At 49.7% G+C, this 26,082-nt stretch overlaps 8 protein-coding genes across 8 annotated transcripts; 3 read left to right on the top strand and 5 right to left on the bottom strand.

The window, feature by feature from the left end:
• Nucleotides 1-240: 240 nt before the first annotated feature.
• exg2 (putative exo-beta-1,3-glucanase) lies at nucleotides 241-2,840 on the bottom strand (the record flags this gene model as incomplete). The annotated part of the gene is made up of 3 exons (XM_035502099.1): nucleotides 241-652; nucleotides 705-1,717; nucleotides 1,767-2,840. The coding sequence occupies 3 exons, from the start codon at nucleotides 2,838-2,840 to the stop codon at nucleotides 241-243; spliced, it is 2,499 nt and encodes an 832-aa protein (XP_035357992.1).
• A 650-nt stretch (nucleotides 2,841-3,490) lies between these two features.
• Nucleotides 3,491-4,404, bottom strand: AtWU_06989 (peroxiredoxin; the record flags this gene model as incomplete). The annotated part of the gene is made up of 3 exons (XM_035502098.1): nucleotides 3,491-3,928; nucleotides 3,986-4,167; nucleotides 4,224-4,404. 3 exons carry the CDS (start codon nucleotides 4,402-4,404, stop codon nucleotides 3,491-3,493), a joined length of 801 nt encoding a protein of 266 aa, XP_035357991.1.
• Nucleotides 4,405-5,102: 698 nt separating this feature from the next.
• AtWU_06988 (putative MFS monocarboxylate transporter) lies at nucleotides 5,103-6,415 on the top strand (the record flags this gene model as incomplete). Its single annotated transcript, XM_035502097.1, has 3 exons — nucleotides 5,103-5,239; nucleotides 5,308-6,248; nucleotides 6,303-6,415. 3 exons carry the CDS (start codon nucleotides 5,103-5,105, stop codon nucleotides 6,413-6,415), a joined length of 1,191 nt encoding a protein of 396 aa, XP_035357990.1.
• A 333-nt stretch (nucleotides 6,416-6,748) lies between these two features.
• On the bottom strand, nucleotides 6,749-7,974 carry AtWU_06987 (arrestin (or S-antigen), N-terminal domain protein; the record flags this gene model as incomplete). The annotated part of the gene is made up of 2 exons (XM_035502096.1): nucleotides 6,749-7,770; nucleotides 7,827-7,974. The coding sequence occupies 2 exons, from the start codon at nucleotides 7,972-7,974 to the stop codon at nucleotides 6,749-6,751; spliced, it is 1,170 nt and encodes a 389-aa protein (XP_035357989.1).
• Nucleotides 7,975-8,319: 345 nt separating this feature from the next.
• On the top strand, nucleotides 8,320-10,504 carry AtWU_06986 (transcription factor; the record flags this gene model as incomplete). Its single annotated transcript, XM_035502095.1, has 5 exons — nucleotides 8,320-9,265; nucleotides 9,314-9,737; nucleotides 9,784-10,075; nucleotides 10,148-10,321; nucleotides 10,403-10,504. The coding sequence occupies 5 exons, from the start codon at nucleotides 8,320-8,322 to the stop codon at nucleotides 10,502-10,504; spliced, it is 1,938 nt and encodes a 645-aa protein (XP_035357988.1).
• Nucleotides 10,505-12,727: 2,223 nt separating this feature from the next.
• On the top strand, nucleotides 12,728-13,816 carry AtWU_06985 (F-box protein; the record flags this gene model as incomplete). The annotated part of the gene is made up of 1 exon (XM_035502094.1): nucleotides 12,728-13,816. One exon carries the CDS (start codon nucleotides 12,728-12,730, stop codon nucleotides 13,814-13,816), a length of 1,089 nt encoding a protein of 362 aa, XP_035357987.1.
• Nucleotides 13,817-14,043: 227 nt separating this feature from the next.
• AtWU_06984 (tannase and feruloyl esterase) lies at nucleotides 14,044-15,819 on the bottom strand (the record flags this gene model as incomplete). The annotated part of the gene is made up of 1 exon (XM_035502093.1): nucleotides 14,044-15,819. The coding sequence occupies one exon, from the start codon at nucleotides 15,817-15,819 to the stop codon at nucleotides 14,044-14,046; it is 1,776 nt and encodes a 591-aa protein (XP_035357986.1).
• A 1,225-nt stretch (nucleotides 15,820-17,044) lies between these two features.
• On the bottom strand, nucleotides 17,045-25,156 carry AtWU_06983 (polyketide synthase; the record flags this gene model as incomplete). The annotated part of the gene is made up of 7 exons (XM_035502092.1): nucleotides 17,045-21,718; nucleotides 21,778-22,928; nucleotides 22,985-23,945; nucleotides 24,006-24,362; nucleotides 24,445-24,713; nucleotides 24,781-24,925; nucleotides 24,986-25,156. 7 exons carry the CDS (start codon nucleotides 25,154-25,156, stop codon nucleotides 17,045-17,047), a joined length of 7,728 nt encoding a protein of 2,575 aa, XP_035357985.1.
• Between the last annotated feature and the right edge of the window lie 926 nt (nucleotides 25,157-26,082).

Here is a 26,082-nt window from a genome sequence, read left to right as displayed (position 1 = left end):
CCGCATTCGCTAAATGAAGGAATCCAAGCCGCGGTCGGGCCTATCCGTCACGTTTTGGAAGGGCCATTCTTGGCATTCAATACAGATATAAGAGGTCGGTTCAGTACTTAAATGAGCTTATTTAGGAATAATGAATTTATCATCTAGAGAACGAAAACCTATATGCAATGACAAACGCTCATAAAACCATGATACATGACTACCGACGCCAAAGCCCAAGATGAGACAACAAATGAAGTCTCAATAATATTCCGGCAGATTGCCAAAACTAGGGATGGCATCCCCGCACTTAAAGGCCGGGCTATAGGCCTTCTTCGGCATATAGCCGTTCTTCCACGCCGTCCGATAGCTCCACTGTGCTGCAGACTCCGTTGCCCAGGTCCAGTAGAACCACCCCATGGCGGTTTCAAAAGCCGACATCTGTGCTTCGGCGTAGGTTTGGAGGAACGTTTTGTATCCTTCCGAGTAGACGCCGGGGACAGCGTTCGCTTGCGTGCAGCTGCAGGTCCCCTCACTCGCTGTGGGACAGTATTGAGTCGAGTCGGTAAGAGAGAAGGTACCTTCCCAACGAGTACCGCGGCCGACATTGTTAACGTATTGAGCACAGTCGGTGTCGGCTTGGGACCATTCACCGCAAATGGTTGGGCCCCATCTAGATAAGGTCAGTAAGTTGTGTGGGTGGGATAGACCGTAAAGATACATACCCCGTGCTGGTAATGTTGATCTGCTGGATCATGGAGTACCAGCTTTCGCAGATGAGCTCCACTCTTCTGGTGTGGTTGAGGACAATCTCGCCCGTGTTGAAGACGGTATATTGGTGGGTATCAAGCATCATATTGTTCGGTCGAGTTTTGAGCATCTTATCCCATTTCGCTAGGTTGAGGAAGCCGTCATGGGCGGTGACCCAAGCTTTAATACCATTCTTCTGCACCAAGTTGGTGGCTTCTACTGTCCAGTTGAGAACTTTCTCGACAGGCAGGGAAAGCATGAGCGGCTCGTTTACGAGGCCGTAAATCGTCACGACGTTCTTGTATCGGTCCTGTGCGAAGAACTGCGAGAGTTGGTCATGCATCTCGAGAGATCGTTGTCGGTTTAGTTCCCCGTCGGTGCCATTCAACCAGCCGATCGTACCTTGTCGACCGCTGTGGTTCCAGCCGTTTTGACTCCCTGGGATTCCGTGGGGATCGAGGTTGACTCGGAGGCCGTATTTGCGGCAGTATTCAATGGCTCTGAGGAGGTAGCGCCATGCGATTTTTGGGACATACGGATCGCCATCGTATGTCTTGATGGCCCAGTATGAAAACTGGATCCGAACGTGATCGAGACCGGCATCTCTGATGTCAGCAAAGTCTTGCTCGGTGATGAATGTGGCATAGTGCTTTTCGATGACTGAGGCAGCCGAGTCGCCGAGTTTCTTGGATAGCGTCCACTCGTCGAGTATTCCTTCGCTTGAAGTGTAGGTATCGAAAAGCGAAGGGACAATGAAGGGCTCGATCGACAACCAGCCTCCAAGGTTGACACCGCGGATAGGTTGCGACCCGTACGGAAACTTCTCGTCCAGAGGTGGCACATTCTCGTTCGCTTGGGCTGAATCGTTCCACGTCGAGTTCAGACCCATAATAGACAAACCGCCAACGGTGGCATTTGTAAAGGTCACATTGAAATCAGTGGTATCGTACCATGTAAATGGATCGAGGTACGTCCCTCTAGCATAGGCCTGTTATGGTCAGTATCTCTCCAAGCATGGGAAAGTAGAGCAAACATACCGGAATGCTATCACGACTAATCCCTTTCAGATTAGAATTCGAAGTATTGTCGCCTCCATTCGTTCCATGAAGCCTTCTTGCCTCGATGATTCCCACAGGGATCGCTATAGCTGCCATGACGATTAATATTGCAAAGAAGATGAATGTTTTGTGATATCGCTTCCAGAACGACGGCCTCGCAGAGGCAGAAGAACCTTTCGTGCTGCCATCCCAGTCACCCTCTTTCTGGAGCAACGCCTCTGTAGGCGGCCCACCTCCACCACGATGTCGCATCTCGATACCGGGGCCTCCCTGTTCCAACTGCGCCCCAGACACCACCCTACCCTGCGTCTGTCCCGTCGGCGCTACCGCAGGAAACGGCCGAAGCATCATTGGCTCCTCACTCAGAACCGGAAGTTTCCTTTGCCTACCACCCTCCAAATTCTTTTGTGACATTGAGTCCGCACGCTCACTGCCCAGATGACTCAAGCAATCCTCATCGCCATCCTGTGACCCAAGCAGCTTTGCCAGGGCATCCCCACTGACCAATCCCGCCGATGCATCTCCGTTCTTATGTTTGAAGAACGCCGCAAGCCTCTCTTTCCTCCTCTGCCGTCGCGTCTCTCGATCCAATCGCTTCTTTCCCTTTCCCTTACCCAGAGACCCGGATGGCAATGGAGGTCCATCATCACCAAGCGCCCCGCTCATTTGGTACTGATACTCTTTCGCTTGAGTAACATCCTCTTCCTTGGGAATGGCAGTCTCAAATCCCTCTCTCCACTGATCACCTTCGACCTGAGCGCGTAACGGAACCCAAGGCTCCCCAAACTTATCATCGTATTCACGGTCGTGGTCATCCTCATGGACATTGTCATCATCGTCATCATCATCATCGTCATCGTGATATTCATCATGGGTCTCGTAACTATAGACATTTCGTGGTGCACGGGCGTAGTCTTCCTCAGTGGAGTCAAATAACGAATCGTTGTTATTATAATGTTCCCTCTGGTACACCGAGGGAGAGTAAACGGGATCGGCATCGTCCAGCTCGCTGCTGGGACTCAACCGGTCCCGACTGCGGGAGTGGCTCGGCATGCAGTGCAGCCGGGAACTTTATCGGAACGAATAAGAGGCGTAAAGGAATAAAGGAATGTGGGCGTCAGATAAAGTAAATTAATCAAATCCAATCGGCAGATCCGGGTGTGCCGGGGCGAGAACACTGTGTGGAATGTTGGGTTGCCCCGCCGGTCACAGTCTAGAACTGCCACCGTCCCACGCTGACGGAGTGCCCCTGAAGGAGAACAGTGGACGGAATGTACGGGAAATCGGGTGAGATGGGATACGATCTCCGGAGTATGGCAAATTAATTAGCTGAGCAGTCTCGGGGTAACCAAGACGGGATCGCCAGGAACCGGGAGCAATTGAATGAATGAAAGAGAGAAAAAGGACATGTCAGCTGGAGGCGGCGGCGCGTCTGGCGATAAACAGAAATTCGCCCGATTTGAAACCCTTTTTGTATTGGATTTGCTGTTTTGGGTCTAGTGCGGAGAGGGTCGTTTTTGGGGTGTGGCTGGATTGGGACTAGTGCGGGCTATTCAGGGACTGGACCCTGGGGAGTTATCACCTGACTGGCTACATTATAGACCTTCTGTACTTCGGAGGTGTTCTAGAACAGTATTATTCCATTGATATATATTTTGTTGCACATAATATTGTTGCTACAATCCCTCTTTTCACCCAAGCACTTAGTACTTGGTGTAACGCAGGTACGGCTTCAGCTCGCGCACCTCGCCAAACTTCTTCTTGGCATCCTCAGTCGACACCGAAGGAGGAACAATCACATCCTCGCCCACCTGCCAGTCAATGGGAGTGGCAATGCCCTTGCGGTCAGCAGTCTGCAGAGAGTCGATGACACGCAGGACCTCGGCCGAGTTGCGGCCAGTGGAGGCAGGGTACGACATGGTGAGACGGATCTTCTTCTCGGGGTCGATGATGAAGACGGAGCGGATAGTGAATGGGATGCCCTTCTCAGCAATGTTGTCCAAGTCGCGCTGATCAACCATGTCGTAAAGGAAGGCGACTTTGCGGTCGGCATCGGCGATGATAGGGAACTGAACGTTGGTGTTGGCAACCTCGTTGATGTCATCAATCCACTGGTCGTGGGAGCTGAGGTCGTTGGCGCTCTAGAGGTTCATTGACTGTTAGCGGCAGACCCGAAATTCTATTACCAGACCACTCACCAGACCGATCATCTTGACGCCTCTCTTCTCAAACTCATCCTTCATCTTGGCGAAAGCACCCAGCTCGGTGGTGCAGACGGGGGTGAAGTCGGCCGGGTGGGAGAAGAGAATGGCCCAGCTGTTGCCGATGAACTCGTGGAAGTCAATCTCGCCATGGGTGGTAAGGGCCTTGAAGTTGGGGGCTACGACGGTTAGTATGGGTGCGATTTGTGAAGGATAATTGGATAGGTAGACCTACCGGTCGATCCAAGACGCAGACGAGGCTGTTCCTGGGGAATGGTTGCAAGGAACCGGCGAGTGAGGGGCTGAACGCGGGGCTGCACGCGAGGGAGCTGTGTGAAAGACACCCGAGGCAGAGGGGTGGCTCTGGGCAGAGCAGTCAAGGCGCGGAAGCCAACACGGGGGAGAATTGATGCCATTGTGCTTGATCTGGAGCAATTGAGATGGGATGAGGAGAGAAGAAGCGTTCCGAGAGCTTCCACTGCTCCAACAAGCTGTTTGCGTGATTGCATCAGTGGGGGAACACTAACCGGATCCGGCTGCTAGCACGTGCTGATTCCTGAGGCAGACCCGGATATTTGGCATACTTTCTGCCTGAGGAATTCAAGCGCTTAAATGTTTAGCCCTCTCTACATTGTCTGCTCAGAAATCCACTCATCCTCTAGCAGCTCTTTAGCAGAGCTACGCTTGTTTAGATCTCATTGTAACGTCTTTCGCACCAAGCTTAAGGAACTGATCTTATCCATACCGTCAAGAGATGTTTCCCAATCCTCGAGTGGTATCCGACCTCCTAGCAGAAATTGGGCTAAAAGGTCACCTATGAAAGTCATATAGTGAGCGATTATCATAGTACGCAGCTAACATGGACACTAGCTTAGCATCATCCGAAAAAAGAAGTAGATCTGCTCGGATTTGGGTGGACAGCCAAGTCAGAACGCGTGGACAGGAATTGTTTAGATGGGCTTGTTTCCGAATGGTGTTTTGACTCCGAAGCCGAGAGCCGAGACTCAGATATATAACAACAATGATGCAGTCAAGCAGTCCAGATACCACATTGAGCAGCCTCAATCTCTTTCTTGTATTCGAGAATTGATAGTCGGAACAAATCATCATTATCATGGAAAAGCTTGAATCGCCCAAAGCGGCCAACGCGCAGATCAATGGGCAGAATACAGCCTATACTACGCCGCCGAATGGTGGTCTCCAAGCATGGCTGCAGGTGACAGGCTCGTTCTTCCTATTCTTCAACTCATGGTACTATTTTCATGCTACCACGCTATACTTCAAAGTACTCTTCTAATGACCACCTTCGCGAACCACAGGGGAACGGTCAACACATACGGTGCCTTCCAAGCCTACTATGAACTCGGCCTGCTTAAGGACCAGTCCAGCTCAGACATCTCCTGGATTGGTGCCATCCAAGCTTTTCTTCTCCTCCTAATAGGAGTCATTACCGGCCCCCTATACGACTCAGGATACTTTTACGTTCTCATCCTCACCGGCTCCGCCCTCGTCGTAGTCGGATTCATGACACTCAGCGCCTGCACCTCATACTGGCAAGTCCTCCTCGCTCAAGCGTTCTGTATCGGACTCGGGAACGGATGTCTCTATATTCCGTCTGTAGCCATGATTCCACAATACTTCTCCTCGCGGCGTCCAATTGCCACAGCCCTAGCCGCGTCGGGAAGCAGCCTCGGAGGTGTTCTCTATCCTCTAATATTCCGTCAACTCCAGCCTCGCATCGGCTTTGGTTGGGCCACACGAACCATCGGGTTTATAGCTCTCGCAACGACTGCCTTTTCCCTGTCTGTCATGCGCGTGCACCAAACCCCCAAGACCAGACGCGTCTTGACCGAATTCTCTGCCTTCAAAGAGATTCCTTACTCCTTATTCTGTGTGGCTATGTTCTTCGGTTACATTGGCTTCTTCAACCCTATCTTCTACATCGAAGCTTACGCCATTAAAGAGCATGTTATAGGCGAGCCCCTCGCTTTCTATCTTGTCTCAATCCTCAATGCTGCATCCGTTCCGGGGCGAATCGTTCCAGGGTTACTAGCCCTGAGACTCGGCCCATTGAACATACTTCTGGGAAGTGCTATCATCAGTGGCGTGTTGTCGCTATTCTGGATTGCTATCACGGACCCCGGCGGCTTAATTGCATTCGCAGTCCTCTATGGATTTTTCTCCGGGGCTTTTGTTGCACTTCCCGCTGTGGCTTTGACCTCCCTCACTCCGAACCTTGAAACCTTGGGAACGAGACTGGGTATGTGTTCGGTGTTGTGTGGGTTGGGTTCCCTATGTGGTTCACCTGTTGCAGGTGCCATTCTGGATAATACGGGGTCGTATCTGGGTGTCCAGCTATATTCAGGGCTTAGTATTGGAGCTACGGGTGTGCTGCTGCTTTTTGCAAAAATGTCGAAAAAGGACTGAAGGACCTAGTTAATGGGAATTAGTGTACTCCAGTAATGTTGATTCTTTGTCCTCTTTGGAAGGAGTATTCTTTTAGTTCACATTCAATCCATTCCAATGAGAGTTGTAGAGGTAGCACATTGGTCTTCGCGCAATTTATAGTATACTATATAGCTTGCTAAACATGAATATAAAAATATACTAGCCAACAACGATTCAATAGATTAGAACATCAAAAATACTGTAGTCATTGACTTCCCTCTCCCTGAAAATTTCTGGCCTACCCAAACTATATACTCGGGATTACATACCCGTAATCCATGCCACTAACATACAAACTTAAGTTCAGAGCATCTATCTGTTGCTCATCGTAACTACCAAGGGCAGAGTGGTCGTAATCCGACGTGGAAAGATCGATTCCCTTCCGACTTGATAGTATACTCGGACCTCAAGCTCGTAGCTCCGGCCCACCATACATGAATGAAAGGTGGGTACAAAAGGTGTGTCAGGGGAGAGACTGAAAGACATCGGAACAAGGGTGTCATACTTCATCTCAATCTGTGGATCCGTTTCTGTGAGGCATGGCGTAGCCTCCCATGTTGTATTGGACATGTCTTGGGTGGCGATTTGCAGAGTCTTCGTGTAAACGCTGGATTGGTGACTTCGGGTTTGATAAGCGATATCCGGGCTTGGAGACAGACTAAAAACTGTCGATGCACGTATAGAAATAGTCAGACGATGTAACCGAGGACAAATCCCCGAGGCTGAATAGTACCGGAGTCGAAGGGGAATAGTAGCCTCCGTAGGTCTTTGTCGGTGAAGGTGCATGGTAAGCGGTCCCGCATGCAGGATCTTACCGACGAGGCGGCCTTCCTTTCTCCGGAAGATGTTACGCACGATTTGGGCCTTCATTAGGGATTCATGATTTTCCAGAGCCAGTTGAGAAGGCTTATCCGAGTTATTGGTTGCAGGAGTGAAGGCTGGGGGTGGCCTCTCTGACGAAGGTGTGGGAATGATATAGATCTCCCTAATAGTGCTGAGCTCCGGTTCCTGGTATTGCTGACAAGCTTGCAGAGTTGCCTTGATGCAGTAGCGAATCTCTACCGCATTTGGGGTGAGGATGTCGGCTTTCTTGCTTCTTGGGGCACATGGAGTTTTGCCCCCAAGAGAAGGAGGCAGCGCTGTATGCGCATATCGCACGAGTGGATCGGACACGACATGGCTGCATGATTCAGTGGGCAGAGCCGATGGGATGAAGAATGTAAATGGGAAAGTCCCAGGAGAATCGACTCGCGTCTTCTGGCTGAGACGCAGAAAAGTCTGGGTGCTCTGAAGTTTGACTCCTACTTCATGCTGCATGAATACTGTGGTTGTTCCTGTATTAAGCGAAAAATTAGCAGTGTCTCTCCAATAGGCGATGTAAGGACTTTACCTTCAAGCATGATCACCAGATCGGAGTAGTGGTTAGTTTTCTCCACATGAATACTGATCTCGCCTGAGATCATATCCCCATTGGAGAACACGCATAATGCATCACCTGAATTGCCATGCATATGTACCTGGAGTTTGGATCTTGCCATTTTCCTGAATAGACCGTTGGGGATATTGGAATGGCATGTCGGTTTCGAGTCGTATACATGGATATATGCTGTTTAGCCGTAAGGTACGGATATCGGAATCGGCTTTCGGCTGTACGAAATAATTAATAGGAACCCAGAGACGAATGAAGCACCACCCAATGACCAGCTTAATTACCAGGATCTTGAGGCCTTACGGAGAGGCTTATCGGGGCAGAGCCAATCGGGAATGATTATGGTAATCCCGAACGCCGAGTGGCTTTCCGGCACTAACGACTAGCATTATCTACACCGACGCTGTGGAAGTTCTTTGATTTGTGTCGGTGCTATCTGGTAACCTTTGGTGCTATGCCTTCTCTGCGGCGGCGCAACGGTCGCAGGGCTGCCTGTGAGGCCTGTCGCAGACGGAAATTAGCTTGTGACCACAATCAGCCGACATGTCAACGATGCCAGAAGCATTCCCTTGAATGCATATACCTGTCACAGTCAAACAGCACGAGATGCGCGACCTCGGAGGAAACTCCGCAATCACTTGTAGGACCAGGTGTCCCCTTTCTTGAGGTGCATGTAGCATCCGCAGAGAACCACGGGGTTGAGGACCGGAGCACGCCCCTCATCGAAAGCTCGAACGAATACCTGGGGCCAACGAGCTTCACCTCGGTATTTGTGGAACACGGAGATTGCTTTGAGTTAGAGGATGCCAACAAAACTTCAGGAATACGACGAGACTCGGCTCCAGCTCCCCAAGTTGACACACCACTTGTGCAGCTCGGCGCTCGTATTTTGAGCCATATACCGGAAGAGCGCAACTGCTCCATGCTCTTCTCAAGCCACATCAATCCCAATGATGGCTGGGTCCGGCTGGCAGGGCATCACTCGTCAGACAGAATGTGGAATGCTTTTCGGCCGGCGCTACGACGACGGTCGGAAGAAGATATGCTGGGAACTGCTGCGATTCTCACCCGTAATAGCAAAACACCGCTACAAAATAAACAGGATCCGCAGGCTTGGCTGGCCTCCTTTACAGGGGCACAGATGCGATGGGAAACTCTTGGCATTTTGTATACCTACTGGGCTTGCGGAGCAATCTCCTCGTCGTCGGAGAGTCAAGCGGTCGCCGAATATTGTCAGGCACATTCATCTGTTACGAATGCCAAACAACTGATGACGCACTTCAAACGCTGTGCATCGTTATGTATTGATCTGTGCAAACAGCTTGGCTCCATCAATCTTCTTTTTGTGTATCTGTTGTACAAGCATAATATTCTGGAGGGCATTCTGAGCGGTGACAAGAGTAGGTGGCACTATAAATCAGATATGCCTCTTGTCTAACCCTAGTAAGGTTTCTCCCATTGGACACAGCATGGCGAGTTAGTGGCCGTGACTACTTCTCTCGGACTTCATCGCGAGCTTGCAACAGAGGCAGAAACTGTGAGTCTCCCATTCGAACTGAAAAGGAGGCTCTATGCCGCCGTTTTCAACATTGACAAGGTCATCTCAACTTTCACTGGACGACCCCCTCTCTTGAGTCTGGCATATTCATCTACCAGACTGCCACTAGATCTGAGTGATGATGCCCTACTATCTAGCGATCTTCCGTCTGCCGCTGCGCAGTTAGACTCCCGCGGATGGAACCAAGATAAGCAGATCTACTCTACAACAATCTTACGATCGCGCACGAGCTTCGCCCGTATCCGACATGAGGTCTTGGAGGTTTTAGACAGTTCAATGGATAATTTGGCTGAGGGTGCCGTCGATAGGGCTATGTACGTTACTCCAAGCCACGCACATACCTTCTAACATTAGTAATAGAAATTTGAAGCAACGGTCCCATGAAACATACATGCAACTTCCATCGGTGATTCAATTTTTGAAATCTGAGCTCGACAACACCAATGTTCCCGGATATGTCCTCTATGCACAGATCCTCACGCGTTTGGAATTTCTCTTGAACCTGTTTCTCTTGGAACGGCTGTTGAAGCGACACAATATCGTCACCGGGCAAGACCTTGTCGAAGTGAGCCATGAAATGCTGGACTTGACCTTGCTCTTCTGGAGGAAGAAAGAACGATTTGTTGGTCTGTATGCTGACTTTGAGTGGCTGGTACGTAATCGGGTTCCCTGTATCTATGATACAACTCGAAACATTTTTTTTTATCTCTAACACAACTATAAGACAATGTCGTACGCAATCCCAGCAAGTGGCATCCTCTGTCTGGAGCTCCTTCGACAGGCCACACACCCGCAAGGCTATCAAATGCACCTTCCACGATCACCAATCATTCAGAACCTTAGCCTACTGGTGGTATGCCTGGACTGGATCGAGACGGAGGCTTCCTGCAAGAGCATGGTATGTTCCATACGGAGGATCCTGAGTCGGTCTCTAGACCGGATATTGAATCCCGACCCCCCTGGAGCTGAGCAGTTGCAGTCAGTGGCACCGTTCTTGGATGATGAGCTCCCGCAATTTCCGCATTTGGAGCTGCTGAACACCTTTGATTGGGTTGATTGGGATGGAGGTATTGGTGGATAAAACTCAGAAGAAAGGGAGTAAGGTTATTCAGACCCAACTGGATTACTGTCCTAAGGTGAAGGGCTGTAGAACGAGTCTACTTGTCAGGCAAACGACATGATAAGCTCCAGCTTATAGTCAATTTCCTGAGTAAACTCGTAAAAATCAAATTCGAGCGGATGGTTAATGGGCCAGATCTGAAGGTCTAGGTCAGAGGCTGTATGAAGGGGGACGACCGCGAGGTGAGAGGCTTCTTCATATTATCAGGCGACTTTGATATTGTACAAATGAGTCAAATTAAGAACGTTGTATGCTCATGTCTCCTTCAATTTTCCCTTCATTAGCCATAGCTCTAATATCCAAACACTACTAAGGGCCCCGATATATCTGCCGTCGGTAGCTGTCATTGTTTGGAAGGGTACCCTAAAATTTCCTAGCAAACCGATCGCTACAGTCCTTGTCATTCCTAGCCGTATTCCATTCCATTTCTGGAATACCTGCAGGTGCGAGTCCGACCAACCATCCATTCTAAAGATCTGCTACGCAGGCTCTCTTAAGCCCTAAAAATTCTTACCACAGTGACATTATTGATAACTATACTGAGGCACCCCGCAACTGAAGACACTACTCCTACGGTTCATTTTTCATCAATTATTCTTGTTTCTTTTGTTGTGCTGATTTCCTTATCACAAACATTTTCGCCATCATACCATTGTGCTTCGCAAGCTTTAGCCTGGGCTCTACCATAACTGCGAGAGAATTTCTGGGTATTGTATTGCGCTGAGGATACGAGTCACCAGCATCTGCACGCGTCTACGAAAGGAATTTGAGCACATACTAACCTCGACCTCATTCCTACTGAATCAACCAATCGGCCGCATCGCCTCAGTTGGGTTATTCTCAGGCAGCTTAGAGTTGAAGACTAACTTACCGAGAAAGGCTCTCACCTCAAGCTCAGATTCCACAGCCGGGGGACAGACATAGCATCTCGATCAGGGTTCCTGCATATAAGGCAGGACCGAAGGAAAAGCAACTCAGGGTTTAGATATACGTCGACTTGGCAGTAGATTGGATGTGGTCCCCTTGATCGGGTTGAACTATCCTATCTCAATATTTAAACAGCAGACATACCTCACACGAGGCTCACAGCTCATTCCAAACTGATACAGACCCCAGGGCTAACTAAGCTGGACCTCTGTCTCTTTACTCTTCCCTCTTCTCTACCTACATATATCCTTCTGTAGCTTCTGCCCCTCTACTTTCTTAACCTGAAGTACTCTACTCCGCCACCCACCTCTCTCATAGGGTACCCTCTCATCTACAACTACTATCCACCAATCACTACCATCAACCAAGCACTACTTTCTACCAACGAACACACGACTACTCGACACTCTCAAGCTCACTCAAACCCTTACAACCAGCTTAATCACCGCTCAATCTTTACGTCACGTCGACATCGCACCCTGACCGATCAATCTTCACATCCTCCCAGAGCCAGTTTTTGAACATGTGCACCAATCTGCAAATTGCGTTCTCCTGCGGCTGTCAGAAAGAGATGGACTTCATTCAGTGTAAGGAACGCCAGGGAACGAATGTCAGGTGCAGCCCCTCCATAAAGGCGTTGGGAAAAACCTCGCCAAATTATTGCCGGCGCCATCTCGTACCTCCCGGTGCGCCGACGACCTACGTTGAGAACAAGGAAGTGCAGGAAGGCGACGAGATTATGGCTACTGAATAATGAGAAGTGGTATGTATATGGCTTCCTCATTTGTATTGCTTGGCTATCATGATATGTGCTGACTTCAAGTGTGTTCTAGGAATCTCCATCTACTTGGTTTTGGTTGGTCCGTTGAGGTTGGATATATCGGAAGGTTTGGAGAGTCCCAGGGCTATGCATAGTGCAAGGCTTTTAGTCTACTTTGGAAATTAGGAAAGAGTTATTGGAACGTTGATATGCTGCTCATTGTGATCTTTCCTCATCTAAGCATCGTATACGAATGCGCTGGAGGAACTATAGGGGAGGATAGCTTTCAGATTCCCCTCACCACCACCTTCATGATAAGTCAAACATCTTTTACGTGCTATCAATGGAATGGACTCAATTGAGCATTTAACTGAACTGGACCACGTGTCGTAGGACTATCCTCTCCTTCATTCTATCTTCTTCAACTTCCTCCTTCCTTTCCTCCTTCGTTTCCTCAAGAACCCAGACTGTGCCACATCTCAACAGAAAAAATCAACATGAACACCCCAAAAGTACAAACTTCCACTTCTCAACATGATCTCATCCCCGAAGATGAGATCATCGAGCTCACCACCTACCACCGCCGCGACTTCGACCTAGCAGTCATCCACATAAACCGCCGCGCCCACGAACCCGTCCGCAGCACTATAACCCAACCCCTCAAAGCACCCTCCACAAGCCTAGGCCAGCTAGATGTCCTACATCTAGAACTCATCCACGAAATCTGTCTCTACCTCGACATCGAATCCCTCATTCGATTCCGCCAAGTCAGCCGCCGCGCCCAACAAAGCGTCGGCACTAGCCGCTTCTACCGGGAGACAACAACACACGCACTCGACGCACTCTGCACACTTCTAAGAACCAAAGTAGGAAGCCAGTTCACCCTTACCGAGCTGTTCACTGCGCTCTGTACGCGCGACTGTCTCCTCTGCGGCAGCTCATTCGGAGGCTTCCTCTTCCTCCCGACCCTCCTCCGCTGCTGCTTTTCATGTATCCAGAAGGATCGTCTGCCCCGGCTCGTGCCTTACGCTGATGCGAAATGGTATATTTCGTCGAAGTGTAAGACAGCTTCGAAGACATATAGCTTACTCAAGTCTCTTCCGATTCTTCGGACCATCCCGGGGATCTACTCCATGCAGGAGTTATCGAGCAAGGGAAGGAGACAACTAGTGACTATGGACGATCTTATCCGGGTAGTTGGGTCTAAGCCTACTAGTGATGAAGAAGCTACTTGGACTGCGGCTAAATCATATTCCAACTTGCCATTCATGGCGACGACTACCTTACCTTATCTTGATCGGGTTAGTGGGCACATCGAGCACGGTGTTTGCTGCACTGGATGCCAGGTTTCTCTGGAAGAGGGTCTTACGAAGGGAATGCGTTTTGGGGCTGATGGCTTGGTTTTGCGTGATAGGATTTATTCGCATGAAGGGTTTATAGGGCATTTTAGAGAGTGTCTGAAGGCCCAGGAAATGTGGAAGTTGCGGAAGAATGGGACATCTGTTGCGAAGATTTCGGAGTTTGTGCGGCGCAGAGGGTATTTTAAGCAGAGGGACGTCGTTATGTCGTTTGATCAGGCCAAGTGAAGGCATAATTTATGTATTATGAAATATCTTTCGCTGGTCTGTTGGACCACTTAAATTACTATTTAAATACAGAGAAGTACCGAATCAAATGATAATTACAACGACATCACCTCGCTTGCCGTTGCTTCCCCTTCTCTAGGCCGACTGTTCCGAACAAAGAACTTCGATCTACTCCATCCCAGGATGGCATATCAAATTGGGGAACAATCCAATTGGTGCCAGTCTGTCTAGTAAAGAGGCAGGCTGTATGCATTAAAGTCATACTGCCAGGTGTCAATCGAGGCCTGGTCGTACACACATTCCATGACCGTGCCATTGTTCTTCCACAAGGGCCGGAGGGGCCAGGCGCAGATCTGGGCATTGCTACCCTTCTCCTCGCCCGAGAGGTAAGTCGCGTTCAAGGTAACGGGCACCACTCCGTTCTCAACCCAGTCAATCATCACCGCCATGTTATCCTGGGGCCAGGGTCCCGGCTCATAGGCGTTGGTCGCGCAGTGGCTGGCGCCAGGGACCAGGTACAGGCGGTAGAAGCTAGCCATGGCGTCCGTGCTCTGGTTGTAGCTAAGATCCGGATACATGATCTTGCGGACAGACTCGTGGTAATGAACGGAGGATCCGGTCGGGATACTGGGGTCCGACTCGCCGTGGTAGTGGATGATCTTACCACCGGCTTCTTTGAAGGTGCTCAGATCAGGGTAGGTAGTCTGTAGGGAATCACCATAACGGCGCCAGCCCAGCTCCATCCAATCGCGGAGGGTGTCGTATGTGACGTTATCCAGGCTCGAGAGGTTATCGGCTTCGACTAGTTCCAGGAAACGGGCGACCCACTCGCCGCTGAGCGCGTCGATGTCGAGCTCATAGCTGTCGGTATCGCTGTTGTACTGGGTCTCGGCGTCACTGAAGGCAGAGGTGATCTGGAACCAGATGTAGGCCCGCTTGCCATCTAAAGTGTGGAGACCCTTGAGCATCGTGGCGGCGGCCTCGGCGCCCTTAGCACTCACCGTGCCGTTCTGGGCCGGGGTGGTGTTGGAAACAGTCAGGCGCTTGGTGTGGGCGGATCGCTTCTTCAGATTCTCACTGGTGGTCTCGGCGGCGCAGTAGTAGGGCTCCCCGATGGTGGAGTTGAGGTCAAAGTGCAGCTGGCAGAGGTCAGTCCGCGCGACGACGCCGTCCTTTCTACCGTCCAGCTCGTCACAGGCAGCTATCGTCAGGTTCATGATCTTCTCCAGTTCACAGGGCGGGGGATAGTAGCCGAGCGTCTGTTCAACCACGTTGGGGAAGAGGTGGTTGACCTGCTGCTGGCCGTAGCGGATCGCCGGCGCTCCGATGATAGCACCATCCCACTCCTCGGGGAACCGTTGCACCTGGCTCCAGCCCTCGCGGCCGCCCTCGGAGCAGCCCATGTAGTAGGAGTAGAGCTTGCTACTGCTCGCGGTAGTGTTGAAGAAATTCTTGTTGAAGGCCTTGCCGATAACGCTGAGCTCATGGTGTGACTGGTAGCCGAAGTTGTAGATCGCATCCCAGTTGATCGTGCCGTTAGCGCTGGGGAATACAGCGTCAAGGTCGGTCGTGAAGGCTCCAAAACCTCCATCTGTGATACCGGCGGCAGCACCGTAGAGGAGACCGGCAGGCATCAAGTCCCCCTCCAAGTTGATGGCGAAGCCACCACCGCCCGTGGACAGCCACCGGTTCTGGTAGGCGTCTGGAGCGGGCAGCCAGATGCCGAGCAGAATCGAGTCGTCACGGCCGGCGTGCGAGTAGGCAAAGGTTACGTTGCAATAGTCGAAGGTGCCATCCGGGTAGAAGGTCTGGTCGCTCACGGAGACGTTGTAGACGGGGCTGGCGGTCACCGAGCTGGTCTTGATCTCTAGTCCAATGAAAGCATCCAGAGGCAGGGAGGACTGCACGTGCGAGACGGTGCAGACATCCGCAAGCGACATCGTCTGTGCGCCGGCAACAAGCCCGGCAGCAGCGATGCTGCCTGCCAGCTGAGTGGACTTCATGATTGTGAAAACGAGTGGCAGGAAAACGAGAGAAAACGACTGCGAGTGAGTCTGTGTGATCTGTCTGTGTGATAACATAAATCATTGTAGCAAGCCGATGTTTATATACCTGTCTCAAGATGTCCTCAGCATTGCACTGGCGAGTATAGAGGCCGGTCCTCCTAGAGTCTTCCCATTTCGATATCCGTGAGGAAGCATATCGTGCTCCTGTGATCTCGCAGTCCCGCCCAGGACTCCTCGCGGTCCCGCTCAGGACTTCCCACGGTTTGGCAGGTTATATTGGTGCAGGAAGGAAACGATATCTCATGATTGGCCTAAGATCCAGGTACAAGCTCACGCATGTGGTGCCACACGGTACTATCCGATTAGATAGAAGGTAGGGCTGACGCGGCAGCGAAGCTTGTTCGGCGAGCATACTTTTTAGGGTGAACGGAAACGATGATATACCGCTTTCCGAACGCCATTCAAGCATTGATCTGCAGATCAATCATGGTAAATCGGAGAGCTTTCTTCAGGCACGGGTGGTAAGGTGGCGGAGACTAGTCTCTTTGCAGGCAAGATTGACATAATGAGACCCGCAATATATTTTCGGGCGGTGGTTCGATTCACCTTAATATCAGATAAACTTGTTGTCAAATATGTATTAAGCTCTCTAGACCATGTCATGGGACGAACCTAGCGTCATCCGATTAAAGCTTTGCGAAATAGAGACGCTCATCAAGTGGGTCGAGTTGTCATAGGCTGACAGGCTTGCAATTAAGTGCGATAGTGGCAGATGAGATACCGCCTCAACGCGAGTCATTCTGATTGTTCATCAAGGCTCTATCGCCCATTGCATCTTGCATCCTCCTTTCATGAACATCAGCTCGCACGGGTAATTATTGCCGCGCCAAGTGCCTCCGACTTAAGAGCCGAGTTTCCTAATTGGTCGGTATATATATTGCTCTCCTACCTGTCCACTAGATATTGATCTGCTTCCCGCCATGTATAAGTCAGGACGAGAAAAGAAAAATGATAAATAGGAACAAAAATCACCTCACACGTTTGAGCTATTGATTATAATATTCCGGAACGAATCACCCCTCGCGAGTGAATTGCTGATCACTTTCCAGTCATCGAGGACTATGACTATTTCCGTCTAGCCTATCTTGTGCACATGCAAACTACTCCTGAAGTATATGTTCAATATACCCGTGCTGTCTGTCCCAGCCCGGTATCGACCCTTCTAGGTAAATGAAACCAAAGGTGACGCTGTAACAACATGTGCGCTCAACTTCAATATACTCATTGAAGTCAAATCTTCCAACGTAATCGTTGTGTCGAGTTCTCTTTCCAGCCAATTCCGGAACTCCATCTCAATCAATGAGTCGACCCCATTGGTCCGAATATCACGCAATTCGTTAATCTCGTCTTCGGTGACATTAAGAAGGTTCGACAGTTTCTGTCGAATCTCTCTCGACACGACAGCAGCTGCCTGTTCGGTGTTGTTGGTCTTGTTCAGGAGGTCGCCCACACTAGGTCTTCTTGCGGATTCTGTTGGCATGCTTGCCACTCGTGAACGGAAGCTAGGAAGTTGATGGAACAAGGGGGCGGACAAATATCTCATTACTGGCTTTTCTACTTCTTCGCATGATGCTGGGGTTGGGACATTGCAGACCATCTGACAGGAATCCACGGTTGGAGGGTTTCGAATATCCGTCATATAGTCGACTGCCGCTAAGATTTCCTCCTCTTTCATGTCCCGGACGTTGACACTCGCAGCGTGCAAGCCATGTGAGAGTCTATGACGAACCAATGCACCTTGGAATGTACCGGCTGCGCTAAAGTCGCTGTCATTAATACTTCCTGTAAGCTCCGACATCGATGAGATCATGATGAAGAAATCAACAGATGGGATGGCATTGTGCAGATTAAGCAACTCCATGATGACACTATTAGAGCTGCTTGTTGAATGCGTGGCAACAGTTTGATTAGAAGCACCCATGCAATATGTCGACTCAAGAATTCCATGGATAGGGGGAAGCTGACTGCGCCAGTCGGCAATCAGAGACTGTATTTCAGACGCCTCAGACATGTTGCAGTGGTATATATGTGCCTCGCATCCTTGCTCTCGCAAGGTATCAAGAATCTGCTGTTGTGGATCCTCCGTATCCAAGTCCCGTGCACGAGACAAGAGTATCAGGTTCTTAGCACTTCGATCTGCCATCCGAAGAGCGAGCTTGCAATGCAAGGCGTCGAGTGCACCGATGAGGAGGTAGGTTGCATGTTGTTCCAACGGAGATGGTCTCGGAATTTCAGGAACAACCTGAACAACATCCTCAGAAGGACGAAGAACAATTTTTCCAGCATTTGCTTCCTTCCGGAGCATCTCGATACCCTGATGTATTTGGCTATACGTCAGAACTCGTCTAGGAGGTTCAAAACGAATCTTATATTCCTCCATTAGCCGCATCGTCTCTCGGAAAATATTTTGGATAGTTGTCGGGCGGCTCCTGGCGATAGAACTGAGGTTCACTTTTGATATCGTGATGTTATCCATATTGCATGACGCAGAGATGTTGTGGACTGACTGCGGCCCGCCATTGCCGATGGCTATCAGTCTGCCAAAAGGTGCCAGACAATTCACTGAACCTTGAGTAGTCCCGGTGGTTATATCTGATATGATGACATCCATCCCACACGGTATTCGTCGCTTGATCTGGGCCGGGAAGGAAGTAGGACGGCTGGAGAAGATACGATCTCGCTGAACTCCATATTTCCGTGCGACATAATGTTTCTCGTCGACGTTGGAGACTGTCACGAATACATTTGCACCGAGAGACTGGGAATACTGGATTGCCGCCTGCCCAATACTACTCGCAGCAGAGTGAATCAGGATATTCTCGCCAGTGATCAACCTACCGGCGTAGCTGATAGAATAGATCGCTGTAAGCCAAGAGACAGGTAATCCAGCAGCAGCCTCGAAGGTAAGGCTGTCGGGGATACGGGTGACCAGAGAGGAGTTTATCCGTATCGTTGTCCTCAGCGTTCCTTCTCTCCCTGCTTGAGTGTCACTGATACACATGACGCGGTCGCCGGTCTGAAAATCCTTAACGGATGATCCGACCCTGATTATCACCCCAGAAGCTTCTTCTCCCAGGGTCATCTGAGGAAGCTTTCCTGTCGCTGCTCGGACGTCTCGAGAGCCAAGGCCGACGGCTTTAACGTCCACCTCCACGTCATTCTCACCCAGCATATTGTCGGAGAGAAGGTTATCGGTCTCCCAGACAAAACGGCCATGACCTATGAGTTTAATTGGCCGATCTATGTCGCCCCACGTAAGTGGAACTGGCCGTGGTGCCGATAGTCGACCCCCAATGGTGGAATTGGCATCGGCGTTGAGAGCAACACGGTTCGTAAGAATGACCCCCTGTGCAAGGCGATACTCGGCATTTCTGATCGTAGACACGGTACCTGACAGAAATTGGTGCTCGAAAACTCTGACCAAAAGTTCGGAATTTGTATTCCGGGTAACCTCTGTATCGGTCAACGAAACAGTAACAAGGTTCGAGTTGTCAGGGTCCTGCTGCAATCGTCTGTTTCGAATAAGTCCGATTGGAATATCGAATGCTGGGTTATTTGCTGAATCTCCAGTCACGAATAAAATGTTCTTGCTCTTGAAGAGGATGTTTTCTAGCTTGTTGTATGATTTAATGTTCGAATCTGTTGGGATAAGAGGATTGGACACCATGAAAAGCACACATGTCTTATCTAGCACATCCATAGCTTCCATTTCCGCCAGTGTGTGTATGGAGCAATGAGGCCCCAGATATTCTATCTGGCTCTGGAACTCATGGGCCAGAGTAGAGCTTTCATCATCCGCGATGATGATGATAACACTGTTCGCCTCGCTCCAAGAGATATTGGTTCCTTCTCTAGCAGTTGAGATCATAAGGCTAATTTTTGAAAACTCTGGATAATCAGAGCTCGGGAACTCCACGTCCAGCCCGGAAAAGCCAGACTCACGGAGATACCTATCCCATGTACTTGTTGGCACATAGGGACACCATCTTCTCTCAGGCTCGGTGCTCAGCCACCAGCCTGGCAGCGGACTGAACGATATGTTGGTCCACGAAGTATCTTGGCGGACACCTTCATGGAACACCAGCTTTCCACCGGGCTTGAGAAGACTGTGGATATTTTTCAATGTGCTATGTAGATTGGGAGTTGCATGGAGTACATTGCTTGCCACAATCAGATCAAATGTTCCTGGGTCAAACCCCTGGGATATGGGATTGTTCCCAACATCAAACTTCTTGTACGTCATGATATCGTCCCACCCATTCAGTGACTCCTTCGCTTTCGCGAAAAAGCCTGGAGAGAGATCAGTGAACACGTACTCCGACACTGACCTGTCCATACCCGGCGGACAGAGATTAGTGAGTGCATGCGCTGTGAATGATCCCGTTCCACCCCCAACTTCGAGTACGCGAAGATTGGACTTATGCCACCGGAAGAGATCCAAGTAGAGCGCTAGGTTCTCAGAAATAGATCCAATTTCGAAGTCATGTTTGTAGTACTGAGACATGAGATCATCTTGCCCGAACATGACGTAAAGTGGATCAGCTTCTTTGCGGAAGAAAGATGCAAGATTCGATCCAACCCGTATTAACAGTGCGCCATCGCTATCGCGAGCTTCCACTCTACGGTAGAGTTGTTCTCTAAGATCATGATCCTGAGCGTACTTCTGCCATGTTTTGAAAGGCACCCTTGGCATTGAGTCTGTCAGGACATCTGCAGCAATGCATTTGAGAAGGTCGTAGAACCGGAGGTAATGGGGTTCAAGTTGGGTCAGATCCACTCCCTTCAAGCTCACGAGCGCATCAGTCGAAAGAAGCGCCGAGGCCAGCTGGAGGTCGGTGAACCACTGGCATTCTACCTCGTATCTGGCGGATTCAGTCGTAGGCGGCTTGGTGACCTGGCCGAAGAATGAGTTTGTCAGAAGATGAATGTCAGGTTTCCATTCAACAGAGTAGAATTTAGGCAATAGATCTGTCTTTGAGGACTGGATCTTAGATTCATATAGATCAAAATGCGCCCCGCTGAAGGCTATCGTGGGTTCGGCAGACGAGGAGTCGATTGAAGCCTCAATATCGCAGCTATACTTGCCAAGACCCTTTGCTGTAGCTGTACCCACGCAATTGAATTTTGTGTGCAGGTCGTATGAAGTTTCGGTAGACACCCAGACATGCTCAATAAAGGAGGGCAGGAATGTTTTCATCGCCGTATTGTGTGGCTGCAAGTCGTGTATTGCAGCAGTAGCGGCTATTCCGAAATCGTTCAAAGTGACAGGGTGCAGTAGATGAGGATGCATGTAGTTCTTCGGCATGACAGAGGACACATCAGGTACTTGTATAGTTCCGATGCATCTTCCAGCCCTTTTACCGCTCACTCTTATGGACGATAGGTTCTGAAATATGGGCCCAAGTTCTAAGCCAGAGGATGAAAGACTTCTGCACATATCGTCAAACTTGACATGTCTCTCGCAACCATGTCTCTGGCCAGAGAGGTCTCCTTTGAGTTCCTCGGCTTTATTGGTATCTGCAAGGCCTGAATGAACCATGCCCTCATCGTCATAGCCAATACTAAAGTAGCCAGAGCAATGCTCAGTCCAGTCTTCTTGGCTTTCGTTGTATGAGCTGACTTGGAACCGGGTCAAGTCACTACCGTCGCCGTGAGGGTAATGTGATAAACTGATTTCGACTCCCTGGGCTTCATCCGGCAGTGCTAGCAAAGGACCCAGGGTAATTCCCTCCAAATGGAGACCCTTCATGGCCATTTCCCCACTGTTTACCTGCATTACAGATTCGATTGCCATGGCTATGTACCCAACAGGCGGGAACACGTATTGAACATCGAGCTAAATGAGATCAGAATAGAGAACAGATGTCATAAACGGGCTGCAAAGCTTATTCGCACCTTATACTGTCTGAGCCAAGGGTTCTCGCTGAGACGAAGGAAATGCCGCCACTTTGGATAACGCGGATTCCAGTCGGTAACTGGTGCTCCAAAGATATCATGTCGGGGATACTGTCGTAAGCGGAAATTCCTCGCAAATCGGCTTTCGTAAATGTCTTTTTTCTCGTGGTTGAAGGGGTAGGGCGGCAAGTCCACAAGTAAATCTGAGTCTCTATGCAGGTCGTCGGCATTATTCACACTCGGTATATCAACAGGGTATCCCTTAGAGGCAAGGTTTGCAACGGTCTGCAGAATGCCATCAGGGCCAGAAGCATTGCGATCTAAGGTTGAATGGTAGGTTATCCCTTGCGCCATGTCGATCGTTTCTGTGATGGCGCTTCGAAGTGCCCCGTGTGATCCAATCTCAATGAGCTCATCTATTTGCAGAGGGGTTTCGTGCTCCCCATTCGGCGAAGTTTGCTTTTCGGAAGAACTATAGCACAATGCCCGGAGAGCTTGTTCGAATTTGACGGGACTCACCATATTCGCACACCAATAAGAGGAATCCATAGATGGATCTAGAAGTATGTCACCTGTAAAGGTCGAGAACAAAGAGATAGGCTGGTCTCGAGAAACCGTGTTGCCCTGCTCCAATGAGCCCATGAAAGCCTGGTAGCTCTCGGTGAACACTTTCATATGCTCAGAATGGTAAGCCTTTCCCAGGTTTAGCTTTCGTGCAAATATTCGCTTTGCATCCAGCACGCTCTTGAGGGCATCGACCATGGCGCTGTCGCCGGATACTGTTTGGTTCTTCGGGCTATTAAAACATGCAATAGTCAATACCCCGTTCGGATCACTTTGCTGCACCTCTTCAAGATATGGTTGTAGGTCATCTGGGCTCAATCCCACAGCCATCATTGATCCTGGACGTGCTATTGAGCCATAGACAACCTGGCCACGGAAGAAAGCGACTTTCCATGCTGCCTGTCTGGAAATCTTGCCGGCACAGTACGCAGAAGCGATTTCTCCCGAAGAATGCCCCACGACACGAGTGGGGAAAATTCCCCAGCTTGTCAGTAGGTCAAGTAAAGCAATCTGGATTGCTGTTGACGCTGGATGTCCGATGGTGGGCTCATTTATTCTGGTGCTGTTCTTGTCCCGCCCAAGCTCCTCTGCAAACGAACGTAAGTACCCGAATATGGCAGATTCTGTTCGGTGTGCTACTAACCGAGTAAAGACCATTTACCGCCCAGGAACTGGAAATATCTTTCAGCAGCTTCGATTGATCTCCGAAATACCGGGTAAGCAAGGAGCTGTCGGCCCATCCCTGCATACTGAGCCCCTTGCCCAGTGAAGACGAAGCCAAGTCTGGGGGAGGCTCGCGCTTGTTGAGGCGTAAGCGAATCGTTGGCAAGCCGACTTTGTAATTGTGAAATGGAACTGGCTAGTAGGGATACTCTCCAATTGAATCGTGATCTCCGCGACAGCGTAAAGCTCAGATCATGCAGAAACTTCCTCTCATCCTCAGATGATAGTCGACCTTTCACATGTATGTATTCGGTTAAACCGGAAATAACCCGATTGAGCGAGTCTTTGTCAAATCCAGACAATATGAAGAGGGCCGTGGAAGACCGAGAGCCTCCAGCCGGATGAACACTCTCCTGGGATAGAGAAACCGGCATCGGCGATTTGGGGCTAAACGTAACTCTCTCCGGAGGACTGCCATCCCCTGTATGCGTCATATCTTTTATATAATCAAGTTCTTGCTGGAGAAATCGAAGCTCATCATGCGTTGGCACACCAATTCTTGTTCTATGTTTCGCAGATATCTTGTGTTTGCGGAGGAAATTGTATGCATCGTCAAGGATACAATGGAAATTGGTTCCACTCAACCCAAAGCAACTGACCGATGCACGTCGAAGCTTTGAGGTAGGCCATGCCTCACACTGAATGGGCAATCTGATCTTCCAATCATCCACTGGAATTTTGGGGTTTGGCTTCTCGAAGTTGGCGTTGGGCGGGATTATACCTGTCTCCAAGATCATAATGGTCTTGATGAGACCAGCAATCCCAGAGCCACCCTCCAGGTGGCCGATGTTTGTTTTCAGAGCACCAACGTAGAGCGGTAAGCCTCTTGTAGCTGTCTTAAAGCCACTGTTAATGGACGACGCTTCGACATAGTCCCCAGCCTGAGACAATCTCATCATTAGACGGTTATCAATTTCGCAGTCTCAAATTGTAAGTCTCACCTGCGTGCCGGTACCATGTGTCTCTATGTAACATGTGTCCTCCGTTTCTAGTCCTGCATTCTGATAAGTTGTCTCGATAAGTCTTACTTGCGCTCGTAAACTGGGGTATGTGATCCCCGGTGTGCGGCCATCCTGGTTTAAACCAGTACCGCGAATAACCGCTCTTATAGTATCACCATCCTCCAAAGCGCTTGGAAGACGTTTCAAAATCACCGTGCCTACTCCTTCACCGCGGGCATATCCATCGGCTCTGTGGTCAAAAGCGAAACATCTCCCTTCTGATCCCATGAAACCGGAATAGTCCATACCAACCATATGTGGGAGGAAACCAATAACATTCACACCGCTCACTATGGCCTAGAAAGAAGTTTGCATGATTAAAAAAGTTCCACAGAAGCTAACTTTACTACAATCTTGACATCTCCCGGAGGTGACTTACCATATCACTTTCATTTGTCTTCAAGCTTTGACAAGCTAGATGAAGACCAACGAGGCTGCCAGAACATGCTGTTTCGACCGTCAAACTAGGCCCACGAAAATCATAGAACCAACTGAGTCTCCCCGATATCATAGAGTTCTCGGTTCCGGTAGGTTTGTACTTGAGTATCGTCTCTGGGTCGGTGTTTAGGCTGTCCGCATGATCATGGTTGTAGCCATTCACAAATACCGAGGTGTTGGATGAAATGGCAGTCTCCATTGGAATTCCAGCTTCATAGTAATTCGTCAGCTGGGTCTAGCTATAGTTTCTCCATAATATGGCCTGATCTTTACTTACCATTCTCCAATGCGTGGTATACGTTCTCCATGACGAGACGATGTTGGGGGTCTAGGCTCAAGACCTCTGTTTTGCTCATCTTGAAGAACGCCGCATCAAAGCTAGCCGGGTCGTCTTTGAGAAAATGTGCCCTCTTGGCATGAATCTATAACGCCAGGAAACGAAACATTAGCCTCGCAGGCTCAAACAGCGTTTCCATACATACCGTTCCTCCATGGTCAGGATCAGGATGGTAAAATGCTTTCTGGTTGATTCTGTCTTCTGGAAATGCAGTGCTTGCTTCCCGGGCCTTCAACAGAAAATCCCAGAATCTCACAGAGTCACTGGCGTCTTGTGGGTACCGCACGGCATATCCTATAACAGCAAGAGAATCCATGATTTTTTCCTGGTGTTGGAAGCCTCTCAGTTTGATAGATTATTCTGTAAGTAGTGCGATTGAAGTCGATAGCGAGGTTGCATCTTTTTCTTACTTTTTTTTTTCAGAGATATTTGAGGACGTTTCTTTCAACATAGAGCATAGACGAGAGACTACTACGACACCTCCAGCACCCAATAGTTGTGGGTCAGGCGATTGCTGTTTAGGGTAGACAATGCAGAGAGTTAAATGCCTGCTAACCTTTTCAACCTCGCTCGCTGTGGACCCATGACGATAATAATACGATTATCCGGAAATACATCTGTTATACAGTTAATACAGACGATTCTGCCTTCTATGCATGACCTATGTTAACAAGCTTGATAGCATACTTTCAACTCTGGTGGTATACTTTACCCAGTCCTGCCGCGGAGGTACGGTGTGCCGAATTCGATGTGATCAGCTCCCTTGTTGAACCTTATTGGAATCGAGGGCCGATTTGACAGGTACGTAACATGCCGACACTCATATATTGGCATTATGCAGTGAACAGGACTTGATTGATAATCCCCCCGACCGAAGCAATGTTTGATAGATCTCCAAGCCAGGAAGCCATCAAGGCCTGCTTGTTTCAAGCACATTTCGCCACTGTTCGTCATGAAAACTTACCTTCTTCGGCCAGGCCAGCGGGAATAAGTACCTTTATACCTGACCTACCTGCAGGTCTCTACAAAGGGATATAGTGACCCCTTGCGGGAAGAGGATCCCTTAGGAGTGAGGAGATTTCCGTAAGTGGTAGCAGAGAAGCATGGTGTTCTTTTCATGAGTTCTGACATTCTCAACTCCACATGCTGTCAGGTGAAAAAATATGAGGACAAATTTTCAGAGTCAATCAATAGGATTGGCTGTTACTAGCCTCAGGAAACGGTCTTGACAAATATCATAGC

The sequence above is a fragment of the Aspergillus tubingensis genome (genome assembly GCF_013340325.1).
Source record: "Aspergillus tubingensis WU-2223L DNA, scaffold_8, whole genome shotgun sequence".
In the NCBI taxonomy this organism is placed as follows: Eukaryota; Fungi; Ascomycota; class Eurotiomycetes; order Eurotiales; family Aspergillaceae; genus Aspergillus; species Aspergillus tubingensis.
This window is presented reverse-complemented; position numbering and strand designations above follow the sequence as displayed.